This window comes from Salmo trutta, chromosome 18, assembly GCF_901001165.1.
Source record: "Salmo trutta chromosome 18, fSalTru1.1, whole genome shotgun sequence".
NCBI classification, from domain to species: Eukaryota; Metazoa; Chordata; class Actinopteri; order Salmoniformes; family Salmonidae; genus Salmo; species Salmo trutta.
Genome location: NC_042974.1, coordinates 1,487,572 through 1,514,311, shown reverse-complemented (window position 1 = coordinate 1,514,311; position 26,740 = coordinate 1,487,572). Strand labels below are relative to the sequence as shown.

The 26,740-nt window shown below is 41.9% G+C and overlaps 1 protein-coding gene across 1 annotated transcript; it reads right to left on the bottom strand.

Moving 5' to 3' along the window:
* Positions 1–9,007: 9,007 nt before the first annotated feature.
* Positions 9,008–26,463, bottom strand: LOC115152715 (myosin heavy chain, fast skeletal muscle-like). Its single transcript, XM_029697459.1, has 41 exons — positions 26,443–26,463; positions 25,906–25,951; positions 25,549–25,776; positions 25,053–25,199; positions 24,676–24,832; positions 24,350–24,377; positions 23,980–24,088; positions 23,773–23,865; positions 23,538–23,598; positions 23,307–23,405; positions 22,402–22,505; positions 21,828–21,966; positions 21,099–21,217; positions 20,777–20,926; positions 20,509–20,679; positions 19,980–20,283; positions 19,370–19,434; positions 19,189–19,276; positions 18,956–19,073; positions 18,625–18,748; positions 18,097–18,233; positions 17,177–17,432; positions 16,693–16,935; positions 16,181–16,357; positions 15,937–16,082; positions 15,657–15,747; positions 14,885–15,274; positions 14,661–14,787; positions 14,371–14,489; positions 14,023–14,219; positions 13,689–13,872; positions 13,387–13,552; positions 12,945–13,069; positions 12,460–12,768; positions 11,716–11,919; positions 11,446–11,571; positions 11,136–11,306; positions 10,577–10,681; positions 10,393–10,488; positions 9,426–9,557; positions 9,008–9,125 (listed from the first exon to the last, which is right to left on the bottom strand). Exons 3-41 carry the CDS (start codon positions 25,762–25,764, stop codon positions 9,105–9,107), a joined length of 5,814 nt encoding a protein of 1,937 aa, XP_029553319.1. The 5' UTR covers positions 25,765–25,776; positions 25,906–25,951; positions 26,443–26,463; the 3' UTR covers positions 9,008–9,104.
* Positions 26,464–26,740: the final 277 nt, after the last annotated feature.

Below are 26,740 nucleotides of genomic sequence, written 5' to 3'. Positions count from 1 at the left end.
CCTGTTTTGGTTAGAGATGATCAAGAAGGCTATGAAATGGTCAGAGAGAGCGCTTCCTGTTTGGAATCTTCTCAGGTTTTGGCCTGCCAAATGAGTTCTGTTATACTCACAGACACCATTCAAACAGTTTTAGAAACTTCAGGGTGTTTTCTATCCAAATCAAACAATTATATGCATATTCTAGTTACTGGGCAGGAGTAGTAACCAGATTAAATCGGGTACGTTTTTTATCCGGCCGTGCAAATACTGTCCCCTATCCCCAACAGGTTAATCCAATCCACATTTTTATTTATTGTCCACCACCAAAATAATGTGGTGTTAAAGCCTTCACATATTTGATTCATAGCTTTGTATTCATCTGGAATTTCCCTGAGGATGCCAATAGCATCCATCTAGACAAAGCTACTCCCATCCTGGTCAAAACTCCTCCTGTGCCTACTTTAGCCTCCTATAACTGGCCTCTGATGACTAACTGGTTGGACCTATAACCCCAGGGCGCAAGTTCCTAACCACCCTTTGTGGTAATTTCTGTCGTATGCGTCCTTTGCTGGTACTAGCCCACCCTAAATCAGTTATAGGTGCTGTGAGGTTAAACATTTTCTATTCATCTTTCAAACCTAAGTCAGTCACATTAACGATTACCTTTCAGCCATTAAAATCATCTAAGTTCTCGGTGCCATTCTTGTATCTATAACACTGGTGCTCATCAGGAGTTAAGGTGAACCTAGGTGGGTTGGCTGAGTACCTCAATCTGACCCACCCAGTCCCTGTACAGTTGTCTGCTTTCCCAGGAAGTTGTTTAATGTTTACCTTAAATCCTACATCTTGATCTTCTTTGACTCCTTATTCTGTAAGTCACTCATCAGTGTATAATATAGTTTATCTTCTACTTCTTCTCAATGACAATGGTATCGTATGATTAGTACCGGAAGGTGGTGGATCTGAATGTATCAGAAAGATTAGACTATGATGCAGCTCAGAGTCTCTACTCTTCCCAAAAACCACCAACCCTCTCCTGCCCTTAGTCGATCTGCTAGGTACCACCCCATACTCACACCTCTAGGAGCACACACAGTGATGAACGGTCGGGACAGGGAATCTTCGTTAGGAGGTAACCCCTGGATCCTGTTGGTACTCGGTTTTTCTTCTAACTCTGTGTGTGATCAGCAGTGCTCATATGTGTACATACCTCCTTGCAGTGGATAACGTGGACCCAAGTGACTCTCTCAGTTTTCTAATGGCAAAGGCAGCGGTTTAACAGAACCTGGTATGGGCCTTCACAACCGGGCTGCTTCCCGTCTATCCTCCTCAGGGACTGGATCCACACCCAGTCTCCTGGTTGTACTGAGTAAATCACCTTCTCCTGTAATTCACCTGTTAGACACAAAATCTTGAACATACGGGTTTGGTTAACAAACAGTCTTCTCATGTGACTCTGGCATTCTATTTGTTCAACCCGATTAGCTAAAATGTCATCCATTATTTAAAGAGATAGATTCTAGTAAACCAACTCTAGAGATAATATCTTGACCTCATATTTTACCTACCATATTCATGTCCACCAAGTAAGTTGGTAACGCTTCTACCCATTTGCTATACTTATCTACTATTGTTAAACACCCCTTCTTCCCCACAATTCGGAATAGTTCAATAAGTCCACTTCCAAATGTTGGAATGGTTATTCTTAAAAAAAAAAGTGTTTAAGTAATTACTCTAACCTTTTCTATCATACTTCCCCCCTATTGATACATTGCTTAGCCCATGTATCAATATTGCTGCATATCTAAACAATGTCTTTGGTAAGATTAGTAAATTATCCTTATGTCAGACCTCACATGTCCAATTCTCCCTGGGGACTTCATCCTTGGCTATCCTGTAACAATTCTCTGTCAAGTGTATTATCGTCTTTAACTTCACTAGGGTAGGGGACAGTATTTTCATGGCCAGATGAAAAACGTACCCAAATTAAACGGCCTACTACTCGGGCCCAGGAACTGGAATATGCATATTATTAGTAGATTCGGATAGAAAACACTCTGAAGTTTCTAAAACTGTTTGAATGATGTCTGTGAGTATAACAGAACTCATATGGCAGGCAAAATCCTGAGAACATTCCCTATCAAAAGAATTTCACGTGTTTAATTAAAACTCAGAAAACAAAACTTCAACGATTCCCTGTGTGTATAACTTCTAAGATCCCGTATGCGTGTATACCCCTTTAAGATATCGTGGCTTCTAGGTGTACAGAAGGAACCCTATTAGCTCTCCAATTTAGCTTCTTGTGATATCTATTGGTTGAGGGACTGTGTTGATCTCCACTAATCATGTCTACCCAGTCTGTGATTTTCATCCCCTGTGACACCCACTGGCCCATGTCCTCCCACCTTTCTGAGAGCTCCCTGGCAAGAGATACATGGGGGCTCCAGCTTTCTCTGAACAATGTCTGGTCTTGTGGAAGTAGCTTCACTTCCACAGCAACATGAGTGCTGTCATAGTGTAACCACTTTAACCCTATAGTTCTCTCTGGGGTTCTAAGTAATGCTTCCTCATAGACAGGATCTGGACCTGGGTGATTGTTATACCAGAGAGCACAGTGTAAGTCATCGGGAGACATTTTAATGAGTCCTGGTACCAGTTGTTCTGAGAGTTCCATCAAGGTTTTAGGAATATTTGTTATCCCCCCTCAGCAAATCCTGACTGTACCAATAACATGGTTCCCCGTCCCCACAGATGACCATATTGTCTCTAACAATGTATGCCTTCATTCCCGTCTCAGTGGGAGTGGCTGACACATTTAGTTTCATCATCACATCTCTGCCCAACAAGTTTGCTGGGCATAGTTTAGATATTAGAACAGGGACAGTGGCTTCTCCCCCAGATGACTCATGTTTCAGGGTTATAGGAGCAGATAACCGTTCCATGAATTGATGTCCTGATGCTGACCGTACCATTATCTGTTCCCCATTACTTTTTATCCCTTTGGGAGCCTCGTCTGCACAGATTGCTGTGTGACACGCCCCAGTATCACACAGAAATGTAATTCTCTCTCCCATTACTGTTAGTGTCAAATAGGGTTTCTGTTCCTGCTGTAATGCCAAATTAATTGTAGCCAATTCAAAAACTTCACAATCACTGTTTATAACAAAATCCTGAAAATCCTGTTTCCCCTCACTAGTGTCTGCTCCCCCGCTCTCCATAGTTAGTCGTGCCTCCTCTTCCTCCTCCTCCTCCTCCTCTGGCTGTGGGCGCCTGACCTTTTTCTCTCTGTATTTGTCTCGACCCCCTCTCTTGCCTCTCCTGTCTTTGTTATTTTTGCAATCTCGGTGATTATGGCCTACTTTATTGAAGTGTTTACACGGCTCCTCACATTCTCTAGCAAAATGTCCTGTCTTGCCACAATTGTAACATCTATTTCCCCCTTTCTCTCCTACCTTGCTATTTTTTTCCTCTTGTCTATCCCTATCTGGACTTTGGTTATGGGAAACGAGTCTACTGACGGCTCTGGGTCGTGCAGCACCACGAACACGCTCTCTTCCCTTAGTTCCCATCCTTCTCCCTTCCTCTCTACCTCCCTTGTCTCCCTGAGAACCAGCATATGGGGGAGGGGGTAACGGTACGGACGGCACTTGATGTGGTTGTCTCCGTCTCACTACCACCACCTCGTTATCTGGGTTTTCCTGCCACCCCTGGTCTGCCAGGGAGGGGTATAATTTGGGCTTAGGTAGTATCTCTGTGGGAGCCGTGGGAGTCCTCTCTGTCTGCTCCTGGCTAGCCAAATCTTCATTCTTAGTAACATCCCTTACTCTTGGCCCCCTCCGCTCTTTTTCTAGCTTCTGCCAGCCAAACACGAGCGGTGTCAAGGCCTTCTGTACGCTGCTTCTCTGTCTTATCCCCACAGACCCTATGTATTTGTTTAACCTGTTGGGGCTAGGGGGCAGTATTTGCACGGCCGGATAAAAAACATACCCGAATGAATCTGTTTACTACTCCTGCTCAGAAACAAGAATATGCATATAATTAGTAGATTTGGATAGAAAACACTCTAACGTTTCTAAAACTGTTTGAATGGTGTCTGTAAGTATAACAGAACTCATATGGCAGGCCAAAACATGAGAAGATTCCATACAGGAAGTGCCCTGTCTGACAATTTATTGTCCTTCTGTAGCCTCTCTATCGAAAATACAGCATCTGTGCTGTAACGTGACATTTTCTAAGGCTTCCATTGGCTCTCAGAAGGCGCCAGAAAGTGTAATGAGATGTCTGCAGTCTCTGGGCAAAGAACAGCAGCAGAGTTTGTTACTGGCCTGCCTGGGGACAGTGACACTGGAGATGCGCGTTCATGTAAATTCTCCATTTTGTTCTTTCAGTCTTTGAATGAATACAACATCGCCCGGTTGGAATATTATCCCTATTTTACAAGAAAAATCGCATAAAAGTTGATTTTTAACAGTGTTTGACATGCTTCGAAGTACGGTAATGGAATATTTTGAATTTTTTTGTCACGAAATGCGCTCGCGCATCACCCTTCGGATTGTGACCTGAACGCAAGAACAAAACGGAGCTATTTCAATATAACTATGGATTATTTCGAACCAAAACAACATTTGTTCGTAGAAGTAGAAGTCCTGGGAGTGCATTCCGACGAAGAACACCAAAGGTAATCCGATTTTTCTTATAGTAAATCTGAGTTTGGTGAGGGCCAAACTTGGTGGGTGTCAAATTAGCTAGCCGTGATGGCCGGGCTATCTACTCAGAACATTGCAAAATGTGCTTTCGCCGAAAAGCTATTTTAAAATCTGGCACCGCGATTGCATAAAGGAGTTCTGTATCTATAATTCTTAAAATAATTGTTATGTATTTTGTGAACGTTAATCGTGAGTAATTAAGTAAAATCACCGGAAGTTTGCGGTGTGTATGCTAGTTGCTATTTCTGAACATCACATGCTAATGTAAAAAGCTGGTTTTTGATATAAATATGAACTTGATTGAACAAAACATGCATCTATTGTATAACATAATGTCCTAGGAGTGTCATCTGATGAAGATCATCAAAGGTTAGTGCTGCATTTAGCTGTGTTTTTGGTTTTTGTGACATATATGCTTGCTTTGAAAAATGGCTGTGTGGTTATTTCTGGCTATGTACTCTCCTAACATAATCTAATGTTTTGCTTTCGCTGTAAAGCCTTTTGAAATCGGACAATGTGATTAGATTAACGAGAGTCTTATCTTTCAAATGGTGTAAAAATAGTCCTATGTTTGAGAACTTTGAATTATGACATTTTGTGGTTTTAAATTTGGCGCTCTGATGTGTCACTGGCTGTTGAATAGTGCGGGACGATTTCGTCCCACCTACCCTAGAGAGGTTAACCAATGATTCCAATCCTTCAACATTTAAACAGCCATCAAAACCGTACATCTTCCTTCATTTCGGCCCAAAATAGATGTTCCTCTTATCTTTTCCCAGCATAAAACGTTCATCTCCCGTTAATACCGAGATCCCCTTAGAGGATTTACTACCCATGTTTGTTAAATTACTATCGTAGTTATTCTGCTCCTTCTCACAATCTAGAATTTTAGAAGGAGTATTCGTATGAATCCTGAATGATCTTTTAGTCTATGTGCTTTTTTAAACCTCTGATTCAATTACAATCTGTGTCTACTTGCTATTGATCTCTATGTGTGTACTGTATTTTCCTTTGTCCATGTCCTACTGGTAATTTCCTCTAGGATCCCAGAATAATTTATTTCATGACTTTTGATAGATCCATTAGGTCTCACATGTATATGGCTTTTGACCCTCTTATCTATCTCACACGCAATTATCCTCTTACCCCTGTGGAAATTTCCCAATGTGTCTATGTGTTGTACAACCTATGAGTGTGTGCTGTAGTTTATGTCTCTTATTCTATGTGTCCCAACCCGTCTTTTCTCGCGACTGTTGACTGCACAATATATTCATCTCACAATCTCTATGTGTTGCTATGTGTATCTCTTTCTTGAAACTTTATCTATAGAGGTGACTTTTGATCGGACATTAGGTCGCATACGTATGCAACTATAAGCGATTTTCCAGGGGTCATAAAGCCCTTGTTAACGGCCTATTTATCTGTTGCTCCTTGTAACTTTTGACAATAATATCTGTATCTCACTCCGCCATATTAGGTTTCCCTTCTTCAATGGTGTCACGTCCTGACCAGCAGAGGGAGTAGTTGTGTAGTATTTTGGTCAGGACGTGGCAGAAGAAGTCTGTGTATGTGTGTTCTGGGATGTCTGTTTCTATGTTGGTCTGTGTGGCTCCCGATCAGGGACAGCTGATTATCGTTGTTCCTGATTGGGAGTCATATATTAGGAGTGTGTTTGTGGGTTGTTGTCTTTAGCACTGCTGTTATGTGTATAGCCTGCTAAACTATTTCCTGTCGTCGTTTCGTTGTTGATTGTTTTTCTGTGTTCACAGTCTTTATTTAAAATAAATATATGATGAGCACGCAACCCGCTGCGCCTTGGTCTTCTCTGCACGAAGACAGACGTTACAAATGGATCATCAGACCTAGATTTGCGCCTCCGGAAGATCTGACCATCCCCTCCTAGGTGTATTTAGACAGATGACCTATATTAATGTAATCATGTCTCTGTCCTCCTCCCTCATAATTATATTACTATATTTTGCCTTCCAATTTACGAATCTCTCCTTATGTCTTTCAACCCTTTTTTATGTTTTTCGGTCTCACCATAAGCTAGTTTTGTTTTCTGCAGTGGCCATAGTTGCACAGGGTCATTTCGAACCCTGCTTCCTCCTGTTTGGATTTATACCCGATTCCTATCTTCCGTTTGCACAGAATACTTGGTTCCCTTTAAAACATTTTTCTCTACACAAAATCATAAAGACAGGTCACCAGATATAAACCCCTTTCCGGATATTTCCAGCGTCTAACACCCAGAGTACATTAAAATCCTCTAATCGCTCCCGCCTTTCACTCTCACATCAATCGCTTTTGACAAGTGCTATCACTCATTCATCATTTAATGTAATCTTACAGGTGCTATCCCCCAAAAAACTCAATAAAGCACACTTACCTTGTTCTGCAGCTGAGATTTCAATGTTGGTAGAATCTCGTCACCGCCTCTGTCGCATACCAGTTTGCCACCGGCCTGAAAAGAACCCTCAGCAAGGGGCCAGGTCTTTAATCTATGGATATTTCATCCGCCCGTGCACGAATCCAGCCTCTACTAGACCTTTATGAGACTAACGTTCAGTACATTAATTATCCATGCTACATAACTACTAATTAATGATGGATTATTGATTCATTTACCCTTATTAGATAATTCTCTTATCACATCCTTACCTCCAAGCGTACTTTTCTGGACTCTCTGGACTAAAACCTAATTATGATAAGTGTACAATATTACATATTGGAGCTTTACAAAATACAACTTTCACATTACCCTGCAGTTTACTTATAAAATGGGCTGACGGTGAAGTAGATATACAAAATATATAAATGAGACTCTTCACATTGAATATCAATAGAAAACTTGTAAAATAAACAAGGTCCTGCTACCATGGAGAGGTCAATACTTGTCTATTTATGTTAAATTTGCCCTGATTAACTCCTTAGTCATGTCTCAGTTTACTGACTTACTTATGGAGCTGGCTACTAATGATTATTCATTTTTCAAATCATATGAGCAAAAAATAATTAGATTTATCTGGGATGCTAAACCAGAAAAAAATAAAGCATGCCTATCTATATAATGAATATGAACTGGGTGGGTTGAGATGATTAAATATAAAAGCACTAAACCTCTCTCTAAAAGCTTCACTTATACAACTGGTCTGCCTGCCCAAAACAAAAGATCAACACTGGAGGAATAAAAATAGCCGAAATAGGAAAGTATACCAGTTTCATTTGAGGACCAGGATATTTTATAGCTGTGCCATACAGATTGCAAAATAGTTAGGAAGAGATTTTTGATGTACTGATTCCGTGGTACAGGGTTTATGAGTTGATATATAAAACGACGCAAGATTCAAGACTTTGTGCTGTTCAGCTAAACTTATTGTACAGAATTCTTGCCGCCACCAAAATGTTGAATGTTTGTGGCATACAAATATCACAGCTCTGCAAATTTTGGTGTGAGGATAAAGAATCAATAGACCATTTGTTTTGGTATTGCCCTCAGGTAGCCTGCTTCTGGTCTCAGGTTCAGGAATGGCTAGAAAAGCAGAGCATTAGTATAAAGTTAGAAATAGCGTTGGTGGGAGATCTGGAGAGACCTGGTCAGTCAATTACTAATATGCTAATACTCTTAGTAAAAGTATTTATCTTCAACTCGCAATGGAATCTATTTCATTAGATTGATTCAAGCTGTATGTTAAACATCACAACATAGTTGAAAGATATATGGTGCGTATAAATCCGAACAAGGGGGCCAGCAGAGATAGGTGAGCTAAGCGATGCTGAGCGATGCTAAGGGTTGGGATGTGGAATTGGATACAAGTGGGAGTGGAGTTGCTGGGCGGGGGATAGAATGACAGTCAAAGCTAAAAGTAAAAAAATGACAAAATAAAACAAAACATAAGTAAGTTTGAATGACACTGATGGGCACAGTTGTTACAGATAATGCCTGGTTGCCTGAGGCTGCCTGAGGCTGCCTGAGGCTGCCTGAGGCTGCCTGAGGCTGCCTGAGGCTGCCTGAGGCTGGCTGAGACTGGCTGATGCCTGAGGGCTGGTGGCCTGGCAGTTGGGAGCTTGGGCCAGTGGCTGATAGGTTGCTTGTTCAGGTACCGTTTTTTTGACCTTGTGGGAGATCTGTTAATGTGCCCTTGAGCAGGCCATTGACCCTGGTTGCTGCTGTGGGTCGCTCTGAATGGGAGTCTGTTAAATGACTGAATGTGATGTAGATTTTGAGCAGTTTCACTGCAAGTAGATTGTATGTTTTAACATTCAATAAAAAAATGCAAAGTCCTGTTTTCTGAGTAAAAAGTCCACAGTCACAAAGGAAGTGTATGTTGGCCAACATGTTTTTAATCAATGATCAACATTTCACCATGAAAATCATATTTTATGAAACACAGGAAATCGATAAGACTTTGGTCTTGTTTATTCAGCAGCTTCTTTTCCCTGTAAGAAGAAAGACATAACAGAATGGATCAGTATTAATAATGAACATGATAAATATATCAACACTTGGAAATAACAGAATGGATCAAGCATTTAAGACTCAGTGCTCAGCTTGATTTTTGATTATATCCTTTTATTAAAAACATGTATTTACCCTGTCCTGAGAATTTGATCTCAGAGATCCTAAATACATTTGAGTAAAAGGTCAGTATTGACCTCTGTGAAAAATGAATCATAGGTGGTGTTGATGTGGTCTTGTTTGAACATCCGTCAGGTGTAGGTTTAGCAGCAGTTCTGTACCTTTCCACTGTCGCGGCTCTTGGCTCTGAGCTTGTTGACCTGAGTCTCAGCGATGTCAGCACGCTCCTCAGCCTCCTCCAGCTCATTCTGAACCTTCCGGAACTTAGACATGTGCTGGTTGGATGCTTCCTCCTGGGTGAGGAAAAGAGAGGGAGAGCCTAACATCAGTATTGAAAGTTTGAAGCTTCAGGTAGCAAATTAATATATATTTTTTAAAGGTATTTTAACGTTTTTTTTTTATTGACAGATTTAGAATAGCATTGTACAGTGTATATAGGGAGATAGATGATATAGCAGAGAAAGTGAGTGGTGGAACAGAGGATCAAACTGCTGCTTCCAGGGCCATGTGATCCAGGAGAGTCAGCACTACCACCAGACGAGCCCACGGCACAAAGCTAAATAATATTCAACCCCCTCTCCTTTAAATTGATAACACATAGGCATAAACAGGAAATTGGCCAGTGTTGATTTTTCAATGTAACATTTAAAGTGTTGATTCAGGAGTAAAATTCACTCTGTAAGAGTGAAATTAACACTCAGTGGTATAAACAAACACCCAGTGTTGCTGTTAAAAACCCCAGTTATTGTTTTACACTAAACCACGCCCATTATTATCATATTTCCCATCATGCTCTAGTGAATGTTTTGGGTTGTTTATAATACCTGTGTTTTTGTACATTGACTGATTCATCTTATTTTACACAAAGATAAATAACAGTTTTTTCTAAACCAATTCAATCAGTTATAAGATGTATTGGTCTAGGTGGTCATGTTATTAACTTTCCTAACCCTGATAGTCATTCTGAATGCAGTTTAAAAAAATCTAACTTTCCTAACTCTGTCTCGATTCCAATAGGAATGTTGACTGATGTGCAGTAGCAACACTTAAACTGTCTAGACATTAAGTTTTGTAATGTCTACTAGGGAATGTAAGCTTTCAGAGGTTTTGACTAAGTCTGTGACTCACCGCTTCCTCAGCCTGCCTCTTGTAGGCCTTCACTTTCATCTGCAGCTTATCTACCAGGTCCTGAAGTCTGCCAACGTTCTTCTTATCCTCCTCAGTCTGTGGGAGAAGTTAAAAGAATCAATAGTCCATAGTTTAACACAGAAACCAGTGTGCTTTAGTGTGTGAAGAATGCACTTTTTCTTACCTGGTAAGTGAGCTCCTTGACTCTGCGCTCATACTTGCGGACTCCCTTGACCGCGTCTACACCTCTTCTCTGCTCGGCCTCCACCTCAGTCTCAAGCTCACGCACCTTTGTGGAAAAAATAAACGTAGGCATTTATGTAAGGTGGTGAAGTCAGATGTAAGAAATCTTTGTAAAACAGAGTAATGTTCTTCGACTGGTCAAGAAGTGTTGTCTGCTCCTACATCTGCATTTTAGTCATTTAGCAGACACTCTTATCCAGAGCGACTTACAGTAGTGAATGCATACATTTCATACATTTTTTCTCCATACTGGTCCCCCGTGGGAATCGAAACCACAACCCTCGCGTTGTAAACACCATGCTCTACCAAATGAGCCACACGGGACTTCCTATGTACTTTTACCATTTTAATTCAAGGGGTCTATAATGAAAACAACTACTTTACATGATGTCGGTGGGTTATTAAGAGAAAAAGCCATTACACAATGACCCTGTGTATTTTTATATGATCAAATACATTTCCAGCAATCTGTTTTTCAATCCACCCTGCTGTTAACTCACCCTGGACTCCAGTTTCTGGAGCTGCTTCTTGCCTCCCTTCATGGCCAGATTCTCAGCCTCATCCAGGCGGTGCTGCAGGTCCTTGACTGTGACCTCCAGGTTCTTCTTCATCCTCTCCAGATGAGAGCTGGTGTCCTGCTCCTTCTTCAGCTCCTCAGCCATCATGGCCGCCTGGAATGGTAGTTAGTTTAATTTATGCACCAACTGGCACCAATCATAAAGCTCCTTTGAGATCTTTGGTGTGGTTAAACCAGCCCACCTACCACTGGGCCTTGGGGAAAAATATAGTTCACGTAATTCAAGGACTCACGTCAGTGATGGCTTTCTTGGCCTTCTCCTCTGCGTTCCTGGCCTCCTGGACAATGTCGTCCACCTCTCCCTGCACCTGAACCAGGTCAGTCTCCAGCTTCTTCTTGGTGTTTGCAAGGCTGGTGTTCTGAAGGAGGAAACAAGGCGATTAGTTTGACTCTCAAGAGAAGGTTGAAATTATGAAAATCTAAAAGCAAGCACTGTTGAATTCTATATGTGTGTAAACAGTATACTTGGTTGAGTTTCATTAGAAATGGCTTTTGACCCGTACCTGGGAGTGCAGCAGTCCGACACGCTCGCTGGCGTCCACCAGCTCAGTCTCAGCAACTTTGCGGCCTCTCTCTGTCTGCTCCAGAGCAACTCTCAGCTCCTCGATTTCAGCCATCATCAGACCGTTTCTGCGCTCCACCATGGCTGCCTGCTCCTTCATATCCTCTGCGGCGCGGACGGCATCATCAAGGTGCAATTGGGCATCCTGGGGTTCACAATTACATAGTATCATTAGACTTGTGGAAGTAGGGGCGATAGGATTGGTAATAAGGTGGAACGGGGGATAACTAGTCAGTTGTACAACTGAATGCCTTCAACTGAAATGTGTCTTCTGCATTTAACCCAACCCCTCTGAATCAGAGCGGTGCGGGGGTCTGCCTTAATCGCCATCCACGTCATCGGCGCTCAGGGAACAATGGGTTAACTGCCTTGCTCAGGGGCAGAACGACAGATCCAGCAACCAGTTGGTTACTGGCCCAACGCTCTAACCACTAGGCTACCTGCCACCCCAGTGGGTAATAGGCATGTTCATTGGTAAACATGTCCCCAATATCCCTACAGTATATTAGTCCACTCTAATATCCCTACCTTCCTACAGTATATTAGTCCACTCTAATATCCCTACCTTCCTACAGTATATTAGTCCACTCGAGTACATTCCACTGTTCTATTCTTTTCTACTGATTCACAAAACAAATCCCTCCCCATGTTCAGGTTTTTGAGCCTGATGTCCCAGTTCCTTTACCTTGAGCTGTCCCTGGACGTTCCTCAGCTGTTTCTGGGCCTCAGCGGCCTGCCTGTTGGCATGGCTCAGCTGGATCTCCATCTCATTTAGGTCTCCCTCCATCTTCTTCTTCACCCTCAGGGCATCATTCCTGCTCCTGACCTCAGAGTCCAGGGTGCTCTGCATGGAGTCAATCACCCTCTGGCTGTTCCTCTTGATCTGCTCCATCTCCTCGTCCTTCTCAGCGATCTTCCTGTCCACCTCACCCTTGATCTGGTTCAGCTCCAGCTGCACACGCAGAATCTTGGCTTCCTCGTGCTCCAGTGTGCCCTGGACAAAGAGAAGCAGTCAAGCGAATTGTGCTCAATATGTTTGGATGTGTAAATCAAAAGGATTTAAATACTGTGTATATGACGACAATAAACACCAATACAGGAAGCATTGGATTGTAGTTGGTATTGGCAAGTGTAACACTGCTTTTCCTATCAAACAGCTTTAGTTTGTACCTCAGCCTCCTCCAGAGCGGTCTGGATCTCAGACTTCTCTGTCTCCACGGTCTTCTTGGCCTTCTCCAGCTCATGGATGCTCTTGCCAGTCTCTCCGATCTGCTCAGTCAGGTCAGAGATCTCCTCTGCACACACAAACACAGGAGCTGTTTAGACTTGGGAGATTTTCAGTGGATATCACCAATTCACTAAAGTTTATAATGAATCATAATAACAGTTCATTAATGAACAGCACTTCATACTGTTTTGCAAATCTAATTGTCCCCCCCCCACATCATTGGTTTGTTCAAAGGAATACCAATTACAAGTTCAAAAACAATATATTTTAAACTTTACATGAACATTCTGAGATTGTGTAATAGTAATTTTGATGATTTCAGTTGATTCCATTTTCAAACACTGGTCAAACATCAGGCAAAAATAACTGCTGGCAAATGCTCACGTTGCAGGTTCTTGTTCTCTCTCTTCAGAGTCTCCAGATGATCCAGAGCCTCCTCGTAGGAGTTCTTCATCTTGAAGAGTTCAGTGCTCATTGAGCGAGCCTCCTTCTGAGCTCCTTCCAGCTCAGCCTGGCCCTCCTCATACTTCTGCTTCCACTCTGCCAGAACCTGGGGAAATCCATGGGATTTTCATTACAACTCATTGATAGAGAGCTTTGAATCAGAAATATGCTACAATTATACTACATCTGATCAAATAGCAGACAGGAAATATCACCCTAGAGTGAGGTTTATAAATGTTCACCTTGTCAAAGTTCCTCTGCTTCTTGTCAAGGTTGGCGGCCATGGCGTTGGCTCTCTCAACGTCAATCATGAGGTCCTCCACCTCTCCCTGCAGTCTCTGCTTGGTCTTCTCCAGAGAGGCACACTTTGAGTTGGTCGCCTCAATGGTCTCCTCAGCCTCCTGCAGACGCTGGGCCAGCTTCTTCCTGTTGAAAATCAGAGGGTAGTGTTAGGGTGCGTCATTTGTTGTGAAACAAATGTTGCACTACATATTGAAGTAACATTTTCTCAGATCCCACTACCACCCTCACCATCCACACCGTTTATTTGAGTTTTTTTTATTGTGTTTAACTCACTTGGCCTCCTCCAGCTCCTCTGTGCGTTGGATGGCATCAGTTTCATACTTAGTCCTCCACTGAGCCACCTCACTGTTGGCCTTGGACATGCCGCGTTGCAGCTCTGCCTTGGCCTCCTGCTCCTCTTCAAACTGCTCTCTCAGGAGGTCACAGTCATGGCGGGCAGACTGGACACCATGGGCCAGTGCATTTTTAGCCTTTGAGAGAGAGAGAAAGAAAGACAAAGAAAGATTAGAGATGGAGAGTAAAACAAATGACAGGAGAAGTCTCTGAGTGTGGCGTAGAAACAGTCTATGTGTAGATAAAGCTCTAAACTGTGGTAGGTGGTTTCCTTTTTGGGTCCCTTACCTTGACCTCCTCCTCAATCTGTCTCTTCAGCTCCTCCACCTGCTGGGTGAAGGCTTGTTTGCCTCTGGTCAGCTGAGACACCAGGGCTTCCTTCTCCTCCAGCTGGCGGCCAAACTCACCTGCAGGAATAGAGGGACATCTTGTTATGGGGACTCTGTTCTCTAAGATAAAATTTTTATTTTGAGGTATCATAGGGCAGAAACTACGTAGACTGAATTTACAGCCCTCAACATGTTATTGTGTACTACTGAGGTGAACTATATTGGTTTGTTGTTCATTGTTGATGGTACCATTTTCTGTCAGGAGTCTGGCCCTCTGTCCGCTGATGTCGTTGACCTGGCGAGCATTCTCATCATTCTTAACCTTGATCTCACTCAGCTGGTCCTCAAGAGTACGGCACATCTTCTCCAGATTGCCCTGTTAGTGAAACATATGGGACTGTCAACTTCAGTTTATTGAATGGTAATGTAGTTGACCCTCCTCATCACTGCTTGACCAAAACATCACTGCTCACCTTAGCCTTGGCGACAGCCTCCATGTTGCTGGAGAGGTCATCAATCTCCATCTTGTACTCACTCTTCTCCTTCTCCAGCTTCTGTTTGACGCGCTGCAGGTTGTCGATCTGCTCCCCGAGCTCAGCCACACTGTCGGCCTGCTTCTTGCGCAGAGCAGCGGCTGTGGCCTCATGCTGCAGGGTGGACTCTTCAAGATCACGACGCAGCTTCTGGAACTCAGCCTCGCGCTTCTTGTTCATCTCAATCTGAGCAGCAGTGGCGCCTCCGGCCTCCTCCAGTCTCTCGCTGATCTCCTCAAGTTCCCTGGAGAGATCGGCCCTCTGCTTCTCAACCTTAGCCCTGGCAGCACGCTCAGCCTCAATTTCCTCCTCCAGCTCCTCAATACGGGCCTAGAACAGCGGGTAGGAGCAGGGGGAATGAACACTACAATACAGTTGAAACCATTGAACCTCAATACATAATAATAGCATGTACTGTATATTTAGCATCAATGTGTTAATACATAGCCAGTTACACTAACATATTTACTATATTAATTTGACAGTGTCCCATTAGACAGTGTCCCATTAGACAGTGTCCCATTAGACAGTGTCCCATGCAGGAACCAAACTAACAACGGTAAGAAGCAACATCTTTACATAGAAAGAAGCACCAGGAAGTAGCACCATCTTCCATCTTACTGAGCCATCGGAATCCACCAGGAAGAATATGTGCTACCAGAAGAATGTGTCAGTTATTTTCCTGTACTGGAGCTTAGATCCTGTACTGTACCTGCAGTTCCTTGATCTTCTTCTGCAACTGAGCTCCCAGAGACTGCTCATCCTCTATCTTGCTGAGGAGCTGGGTGGTCTCAAACTCCTTCCTAACAAACACAAACACGTTGATTGCAAAGTTAGTTTAGGTTAGACAGCGTAAAGGGAGCCTATATTACCATTCACTTTGCTTGTAAGAATCACATACAGTCTAATTCATAATTATAAGAATGAGCCACGAAGAGCCATTATGTTGATCAAGATGGCAGGAAATACTGTAGTAATTTATTTGTGCTTACTTCTTGATTTTCTCATCAGACTGCTGCTTGTCATTCTCCAGGTCCATTATGGACTCCTGGGCCAGTTTCAGATCTCCTTCCAGCTTTCTCTTGGCTCTCTCAAGGTCCATACGGAGCTTCTTCTCTTGCTCCAGAGAACCCTCAAGCTACAAGAAAAAAACACACATATATTGGTCAAATCTAAACAACTGTAGATAATATCATCTTATATACTATCATGTCCAAAATGTCAAACTCCACTCACGTCGTCCACTTGCTGTTCCAGCTTGGTCTTGGCCTTGGTCAGAGTGTTGACTTTGTCCTCCTCTGCCTGCAGGTCGTCCAGTGTCTGCTGGTGGGCCTCTTGGAGGGCTTTCTTCTCCTTGGTCAGCTTGGCAACACTCTCATCCATAGACGCCATCTCCTCTGTCAGGTTTTTAACCTGAAAACGGCCACAACAAATGTAGTCTTTGGTCACTTCACCATAAATGGGAGAATTAGTTAAATCTATAATAGAAATGTGTCAACAAGTTCTGTACTATAGATTCAACACTAGATGGCACTGTAGTCCATGCCAGTGTACTGAATGGAAATCATAAATGAGGGGGGAGCAGAACATGAAATGATTGTGGGGAGTACACCACAACTGAAATTCCACTATTTTGTGCCTTAATTTTTTTCCTGCAGCCACAAAAAGCCTTGAATTACATTTATGTTGAGCCATGTTTTGAGTTGATTATTCTTTGGATTATTGTTTGGTTAGACTGTCTACCAGACCTTGTTTTCAGTGGCGTGCTTCTCCTTCTCCACTTTGGCCAGGGTGAGCTCCAGGTCATCAATGTCCTTCTTCAGCTCAGAGCACTCATCCTCCAGCTTCCTCTTCTTGGCAGTCAACTCAGCATTCATCTCCTCCTCATCCTCCAGCCTCTCAGTCGTCTCTTTGAGTTTGGCCTCCAGCTGGATCTTGCTCTTGATGAGCCCCTCACACCTTTCCTCAGCATCGTTCAGATTCTCTGAATCCTGGTTTCAGAACAGGAGAAAAAATCTGTAGCCTCACTTTGTGTATCAATACATAGACTTCATTTAGTCAAACATTTCAGAGCGAATCAATTTAAATGTATGAAATATAAATATATACCATGGGCACTTTCTTGAGTTAGCCACAGTGTGCGTGTGTTCGTATGTGCAGATGTGTGTGTGCTATTGTGTATGTGTACTTGTGTGTCTAAATGTGCTCTGATGAGGCCTGTTGCTCACTCACAGATGCGACTTGAAGCGCCAGGTCATTCTTCTCCTGCACCATGGCCACCATCTTCTCCTCCAACTCCTTCTTCTTGGCCAGAGCCTTGGCCAAGTCCGACGTCATCTTCTCATAGTTCTCCTTCATGTTGGCCAGCTCCTTCTCAGTCTCAGCGCTCTGCAGCAGGGGCTTGATCTTGAAGTACAACTTCATCCATGGCCAGGTTTTCACATTCATGAATGAACGGATGTTGTACTGGATGGAGAAGATGGAATCTCTGGTCCACAGAAAGGATAGAGTGACATGGTGAGTGACACGGTGAGTGACACGGTGAGTGACACGGTGAGTGACACGGTGAGTGACATGCTTAAAGATCTCCTCCAGTGTTTTTTTTATACTTTTCCTGTGGAAAGTGATATCCCAAGTATAAATACAGTAAAGTACACACACTAAAGGGTAAAAATATATGTTTTGAGGAAAATAGTGTTTTTTAGACACAAACTTCAAGGAGTAGGGCATTCCCATTATTCCTTAACAGTAAAAGTAAAAAATAAAATCACTGGATGACTTCTTTAAAGCTACATACTGCGCTTCGAAGAATAACAAAACGGGGACCCCACCACTTTTTGAATACAGCTGAGGAATGGGGCTAGGGAAATGTAATCCCTCTTAAACTTATATACAGCGCTCTAGATGAAAGAACTGCCAGGTAATGTTAAGATCATGAGGCATTTCATATTATTCCAGAATGAATGGGTAAATATTACTTATTTAAATAACAATTGAACCGCATGCTAAATCCCAAACTGCTTCTTTAATAGAATATTCTAACATGTACTTTCTCATCCTGAACAACTCACTGCATATTCACTATGTAATCATCATACATTACATACAGGTGGTTGAGAGAATTGTTTCCCAAGATGTCTACTCTTCCTCACCTCCTCTCCATCATCTTGGTGAACTCTCTCCTCATGAGGAATCCACGGCTGAGAGCCTGGACCATGCCGACCAGAGAGGCCAGCTTCTCATCTCTCATCTCCTCCAGGACACCCAGCAGACCGGCTTTGAAGAACACCTGACACAGGTTGACATGGTCAATTATGGAACCAGTCAGGTGGTAACAGATAGAAAGGGTGAATCAAAAGAGAGGAACCAAACCACTAGATTGATTTGAACAACATAAACATTGTAATCCTTACAAACAAACCATGGGATAGGTTGTTTATGAGTTGTAAGTTATTGTGTAGTTGTATAATTAATAATGTACACTGACATAGATAACTTCAGAGATACCATTCTGACATAAAGCACAAGATAATGAATTGAGTACAATATTTTTTTAAACATTTTTAAGAAATAGTAACAAGATGGATAGATCAACTGGAGAGACGTTGAATGGTTAGAGTTTACATTATCATTGAAGTTGTGTTTTATTGTTAGCTTTTGCTGGGGGGTATTTGACTGACCTTGGTGTGTCCAAACTTGTAGTCCTCGTGATTCACATCAATGGACCCAAGCAGCTTCTCAGAAGCCTTCTTGTTGTCCATGAACTGGCCCTCAGGGATGACACTGGCATTCAGTACTTTGTACCTGAATCAGGAGAAATGTCAAGTTGTAATAGGTTGGTTATATTACGTAAAATAATAAGGCTATTCTGATGTTGGGATAACCCTTAGAGAAGATATTTCTGTGTGTGTGTGTGTGTGTGTGTGTGTGTGTGTGTGTGTGTGTGTGTGTGTGTGTGTGTGTGTGTGTGTGTGTGTGTGTGTGTGTGTGTGTGTGTGTGTGTGTGTGTACCTCTGCTTGAAGTCAGCATAGATGATTCTGCTGGGGAAGCCCTTTCTGCAGATCCTGATACCCTCCAGAACACCATTACACCTGAGCTGGTGGATAACCAGGAAGTTCTCCATCAGACCTGGAAACACAAACCAAGTCTCTTTAAATACTCATAAACAGGTTAAAGATTGGTTTGTTAATGTTACTGGTACGGTACTGACAAGATATCATATTTAACTCAATGTTTATTGTACCTGGAGTCTTTGACTCGTTGGGGATCAGGCAGCGTACAAAGTGAGGATGAGTGCTCCTCAAGTTGGTCATCAGCTTGCCCAAGTTCTCCTGTAAGAGGGTTACAAACCATGTTCTCAGAAATCATTTCTGATAATCAGTACACCTTTTGAAGGACTGAATATCCACATTTTAAAAGCTCACCCTGAACTGGGAGGACACAGTCTGCATGGAGCCCCCCTTCTTCTTGCCTCCTTTCTTGGTTGTATCTGTTGTAATGGAGTTCAATATAAAGGAGACAATCTCAGGTTAACTTCACACGTATCTTAATGCAAATGCAAATGCTGCCAATGTGATTGTGTAAAATAACACCTATTGTATGAGTAAATTATCCAGTAAATCACCCAAAGAAATCATGATACATTTAAAGACTCTAAAGCAGCAATCAGCAGTTGAAACAATAACAAAGCATTCTCCCTGCCCCTGTTTCAATAAATACTGGGAGATGGTCTGGAGAAATGTAACCACTCAAATTCATTGACAGAGCTATGAATTAAAGTACTGACCATCTTGTTTTTACTTTGTTTACAAACATTGGAGTAAAACAAGCTCATATTTTGGGTTCTAATGGGGTACAATGGCTGAACCAAGCTGATGTTCTTGAAGACAGTGATTTCCTTCAAGAATGAATGAGTACATATCTTTATAAGTCCACAAATGGATGTAGCAACTGCAGATTGACCCTTTAAAGAAAATGTGTGACTGAGTTGTAACTAGTTCTTCATGAAATCTTTTGATGTGCTGCTAGTCTTACCCTCAGGTGGGGCAGCGACATACAGGGTAGCCATCAGTTTGACTGAGGACTTCCCGTACAGCTGAAGAACTGAGTCGTTCAGAGGGTCCTTGTTCTTGTCCAGCCAGCCAGTGATGTTGTAGTCCACAGTGCCGGCGTAGTGAACCAGGGAGAAGTGGGCCTCTGCCTTGCCTTTGGCAGGCTTGGGCTTCTCAAACGCCTTGTTTTTGCCAAGATGCTGGTCATACAGCTTGTTCTTGAAGGAAGTGTCTGAAGCCTTAGGGAACATGCACTCCTCTTCAAGGATGGAGAAGATGCCCAATGGCTTTACGAAAAGAGATGTACATCAAATTAGTGATATTTACATTAAGAATCACATGTATTCTTTTAGCAAACATGCTATTATCAGAGTATCTTCATTTAGGGGCCCATAATAGGAAACATTTTGAGTTCTCAACAGTCAGATACATTGTACCATGTGATAATATCTCACACCACTCCATTTGAGCTTTGCTGTTGAGGTCCATTATAATCCTGACAGACAGCTTACCTTCTCAATAAGCTCAATGCAGGCAGCCAAGTCCATGCCGAAGTCAATGAAGGCCCAGACAATTCCCTCCTTCTTGTACTCCTCTTGTTCCAGGACGAACATGGTGTGGTTGAAAAACTGTTGCAGTTTCTCATTGGTGAAGTTGATGCACAGCTGCTCCATGCTGTTGTACTGTTGATGGAATTTCAGAAGGGATCATTTTATCATCATACAAGGCTGTAATCCCTCTCAATCACAACTAATTGTCTTGTTCTGGTCTCAGACTCACATCAAAGATCTCAAACCCGGCAATGTCGAGCACACCGATATAGAACTGCCTTGGATTCTTGGTGTCCAACATCTCGTTGATACGGATGACCATCCACAAGAACATCCTCTCATAGATGGACTTGGCCAGAGCCGAGACTGAGTTATTAACCTGCAATGATAATACCTCAAATGAATACATGAGATATTGACCATGTCTAGTGATAAGGTGAACAGAGCTTGGGGAAAACAACATCAATATTCAAAACAAGCAATGCACTCATCTATCACCAAAAGATTTATGGTGCTCAGAAAAAGATAAATGCTGTGTTTGACTGCCTTACCTGAGGCACAGTCTGTCCCTTGGTCACATACTCGTTGCCGACCTTCACTCTGGGGTAGCACAGACCCTTCAGCATCTCAGCTGAGTTCAGGCCCAGCAGGTAGCCGATTTTATCAGCCACTGGAGAGAGAACCAACATCAACAGACTCAGAAACACAATATCACTTGATTCTGAGGTCACACTGACCAAAGGGTTTGGCCAAGTTTTTGGGGGTTAGGTTTTGATTTGAATCCACATCCATCATTTTAAATCCTTTCTGGAGGTTGGAATTTGGTCTCAATAAATGATCTCCTGCCGGACTTTGATGAGGCTCTGTCTGTCTTACGTGTCGTATATCTATGAGTGGGACTGGGAATGGTTATAACACTCTACATATTGTTTATCTATGAGTGGGACTGGGAATGGGACTAATTCTCTACATATTGTATATCTATGAGCGGGACTGGGAATGGTTATAATGCTCTACATATTGTATATCTATGAGTGGGACTGGGAATGGTTATAATGCTCTGCATATTGTATATCTATGAGTGGGACTGGGAATGGGACTAATGCTCTACATATTGTATATCTATGAGTGGGACTGGGAATGGTTATAATGCTCTACATATTGTATATCTATGAGTGGGACTGGGATTGGGACTAATGCTCTACATATTGTATATCTATGAGTGGGACTGGGAATGGTTATAATGCTCTACATATTGTATATCTATGTTTGGGACTCACCCTCTGTGCCGTCTGGCTCAGCCTGCTCCTCACGCTGCTTCTGCTTGAATTTCAGGTTGCCATGGTGCAGTACAGCTCCTGTCAGCTTGTAGATGCTAACCTTCTCATCATTAGTGAAGCCCAGGATTGTAATGGCATCCTGGCATTAGACAGGAAGTACAATGGTGATGAACTGAACGGTAGTTTGCTCACATTCAGTATACCATAGTTCTGTTTTTCGCCAGAACACATGGGATGGATACATTTGACTGGCTTCTCAGATCCACATGATTACACTTCGCCAACACTAGTTCACGACAGCACAAAATACATTTTACACAGTTCCACAGGGATTTAGTGACACTCTCTTGTGGATGTCTTACATGTACAGTACGTGCCTCAAGGTGAAGTGTGAAGGTATGAAGAGTTCCTTGAGTCACATGTCTAACTAACTCAAGGCATTGAGAATCAAACAAAACAAAATACATGATAATTCCCTGCTGCCACCAAGTTGGGATTGCACAGTGCATTCAGTGTGTATGGTGGTCCTACCCATTCCATATATAAAATATCATTAACCCTTTGTTTGACTCACATCTGTGGCATCCAGCTCTTCCTTGTCGTTGATGCTGGCCACAGTGATCTGACCCTGGCTGCACATGGGGAAGTCGTAGGGGTTGGTGGTGATGAGTGACATTTCTATGGACAACAGAGAATGTCTTGTCAGTTAAATCTCTTAGATTTCTGCTGTCCTACCTTTACAGTATCTCTCTCTCCTTCACTCAATAGATGGATTCAAGTATTTTATATCGCTGTTAGGGTTTCAAAGTTATCGGCGGTAATTTACCAAAGTTCCCGTAATCTTCAGTAATTTTGTCAATTAACAGAAAATCTATCGCAACATATCGTAACTTCGGTAATTCATATTTTAATAACTTTAAAAAAATGTATTAATATATACAATTCTTCATAATATTTGCTTTTGTTTAAAAACTGCCCCCAGTTTGATGCCTAAACATTGACAACAAACATATAATCAAACCAAATGTGTAAAATAATAAAATAAATGATATTTCATGCTGAAACCCTCATATTAAACACCAATGGTATTCATTAAGTTGATGGTTAATATCTAGGATAATGTTTTACAGCTTCGTCATTGTATTTTCTATTTTAAATCATAGTATTACGTTATTTAATATATTTGACATGTGATAATGTCACACAGAGGGTCAGAGATAATTACAGACCCATGGGATCATCTGAAATACCCCAAAGGGCCACTGGATGTCGTATGATAGATTACATCAAATCCTTGAAAGATACATTCACAACACTTATCACAGTGCATTACTTGATAAATCTTTCCCAACGACCTGACCGATGTCTAGATGCCTTGTTACGTTGGATGTACTCATTGTAATAGTATTAATAGTGTGGACAATGAATTCCACAGATGGGGGTGGAAATAATTGATCCTGTAACTCTACTTTGCCTTACCAACAATCTCAGGTTTGTGATTGGTCATCATCTGGAAGAAGATGTGGTAGCCTCTCTCATCGGGAAGCTGGAAGGACACTCTGGACTTCTCTAGCAGGTCTGATAGAGAAAGAGAGAGATATTGACAGAGAGAGAGAGAGAGAGACAGAAAGAACATGAGATAAATATTATCTCCCCAAAAAATCTGTGTGAATTTAGTAAAGAATTGAGAAACAATCAAAATCAACTCACAGGTCTCAATGTCAGCTTTAGCCAGTTTGCTACCTTGGAAGTGAATCCTGATGAATTTACCCTAAAATAGAGCATGGGGGTTAGAAAGAGGTTCACTAAATACATCTAACATTTTACTTTGATTGACCCCTTTAAATGTTAGTTTGTTGGACATCTATTGATACAACAAAAGGGAAATACTGAAGTACATTTGTCAAATATAAGGTAACTTTCCCAGTATGCCCTTCACACTTACAAAGCGAGACGAGTTGTCGTTCCTCACTGTCTTGGCATTACCGTAAGCCTCCAGCAGAGGGTTAGCAGCAATGATCTGATCCTCAAGAGACCCCTGATTGAGACAAACATAAGTTGCTCAGAAACTGGTAAAGTAGTAAAGTTAGTTATTCTCGATTGCTTGATCACAGCCCACCAAACTGAAATGTGTTAGAAAGGTACAACCTACCTGCATTTTGCCTGGCTCTGCTTCCTTCTTGGCACCAGACACTGCAATGGTGGCAAAGTACTGGATGACACGCTTTGTGTTGACAGTCTTTCCTGCACCGGATTCTCCACTGGTTAATATGACAGAGAAAGAGGGTTTTTAGTAACATTTTTGAATGTTAGATTGACTTTCACTAAGAAATAACATTGAAAAATACACTGTTGACCTGTTTTCTTTCATAAGTAAATCATTAACAAATATCCCACTCATCGACTCATTCCTATGCATAGCCTAATCCATTCATAATGTCATGTATTTTCATCACTCCCAAGTGACACAACATATTACAGTAGAAACATTTTATCAAGTGAGATTTTAGTAAACAACTTACGTAATCAGGACGGACTGGTTCTCCTGGTCTGTAACAAAACAACATATTGATTATCATACTCAAGCAACATTATGGGGACATTATTGAATTCATAGCATCATCATGGATTTAATTTGGAACATTTTCCATTCAAGGCCAGTGAAATCAGATTTTACCAGCAAACTGTTCTAACATAGACTAGAAAACAGTAGATACCTCTCTAAAGCATATTTTAACTTCCATCCATCCACCCACCCACCCATCCACCCACCCACCCATCCATCCACCCACCCATCCATCCATCCATCCATCCATCCATCCATCCATCCACCCATTAGAGCTCATACCAATCTGCATGAACTGAAAGGCGTTGTCAGAGACGGAGAAGATATGGGGTGGAGCCTCCATCCTCTTCTTCCCTCTGTAGGCGTTAACAACCTCCATGTCGTACACAGGAAGCCACTTGTAGGGGTTCACCGTGGCACAGAACAGCCCAGAGTAGGTCTGGATGAAAGAGAATAAATTAAATTAGACATTAAATTACATTAGACAAATCAGATTGACGTTTACATGGATTTATGTGAGGATGTGGGTGTACTATGGTATAGTAATGTAGGTCTACTGTATTGGTATGTTTTGGTTTCTACCATTACTTTATGTGTAGTACTGTATGTGTGTATCTCATGTTCATGTACGTGTGTGTATGTTTATACAGTTATCTTACATAGATCATCCATGCTGCATAACGCTCTTTGAGGTTATACAACACAGAGGCTTCATTCAGGTAGGTCATCATGGCCATGTCCTCAATCTTATCGTACTTAGGGGGGTTCATCTGGTAGACATCTGCTTCTTTGAACTCTTTTCCTTCCTGAAACAGTCAGAAATATACATTATACACAGATCAAACTGGACAGGACTGAATTCTCTTTGCTCATTAAATACAAGTTCAATCTTTAAAAAATAACTGTTTTAACTGCATACCCCATCTTACCCAACTACTTTGTTATCAACCACCGACACACATGGTGATTCTTAACAAGTCAGTATAGAAAATGCCATGCTATTTTTAAACAGCAGCGATAAAATGTATGTGTTTGAAGGTTATATTTTGCTGTTATATTCTGCTGCTGTTCATTTTGTCTATTGGCATGTTTTGATCATTTTGATGTTCATTTCAAGACATAGAGTAATTTGAATACATTTCAAATCAGACTTACCTCCTTAGTGCCGTTAGGATTCGTGACTGTCACAGTACACTTTCCTTCAGTCCTGGCAGTGACCAAACCCTTAAGGTAAAGCTCCTTGGTGTCTGCGACATAGCAGGCGTTCTTTGAATCAAAGGGTGCGGTTTGTGCCTCCATCCTCTCCTTCTCAGGCTTACGGAGGTATATGGCAGCCTTGCCGTAGATTTGCATCTCCGCGTCCGTACTCATGGTGACGGATCACTAGGAAAGAGATGAAACAAGAAACATGATTGACTCTGTGGTGCTTCCTCCACAGTCAACAGAGTTGTGAGGGGTTTCTCTCACAGAAGATTTGTCACTTTTCTTATGAATACTCAAACTATGTCTCACCTTATTTTTCCCCTCCTACAGATGAATTTGTACTTCTTGGAGGACCCTGGGAAACATTAGGGTGTTGTGAATACGCACAAGTCTAAAGCCATATAATTTAACCCCAGAAGAGGTAGAAAACATTTAGAATGATATAATTCAACACAATCATTACAGCCTTGTCCAATTCAACTACAGGTGCATCTGGTAACTTTCATTTTCCTGGTGACAACTCACTTAACTACACATTCTGTCAAGAATTCAAATAAATACCCCTGAAAACACAGTTACATTATAGACCAACCCCTCAATTTGCAAACAACAGGAGCACCACTTTGGCCTGTAAATAAAAGCTACATGTTTCAAGTAAAACACATTTAAAGTAAAAACATTTTAAATGAAAGTCAGTTGATTGCATATTGTAAAATCGGACAATGCAGAAATAATGTAAATAACTAACTGCAGAAGTCAACTGAAACAGTGCAGTTAGCTACTGCCTCACATGCTGAGCGCTAAGATGACACAAATGTAAACATCTGAGGAGGTGGAGAGTCTTACCACAGAGAAGGAAGGTATCTGACTTATGGATGCTGGGGTCTCTGCCTGCTTATATCTGGTTGAAACTGTCAACCAAGCAAAAGTTAATTATGGACCGCTCTGGTAAAGGAAATGGATTGGATGAGAGACCTCTGTATTTCTCTGTCTCACTAACGCCACCAACTTGCAGGAGAACCACCCTCCCATTAAATTACTTTTTAATGTAATATTTGTCTCTAAATTGAATTGAGTTAACATCAATAAAAGATGTCATTACTAATAATTATGACAGTATCAAAAGTTTGAGGTATCAGATTGA

Coding starts and splice junctions, on each gene's coding strand:
- LOC115152715 (XM_029697459.1), bottom strand. CDS start 25,764: ATGAGTACGGACGCGGAGATGCAAATCTACGGCAAGGCTGCCATATAC. Junction 22,506..23,306: donor TCACAAACCTGAGATTGTTG/GTAAGGCAAAGT, acceptor TGTTGTCCATAG/AAATGTCACTCATCACCACC. Junction 12,769..12,944: donor CCGCTCTGGAGGAGGCTGAG/GTACAAACTAAA, acceptor CTCTTTGTCCAG/GGCACACTGGAGCACGAGGA.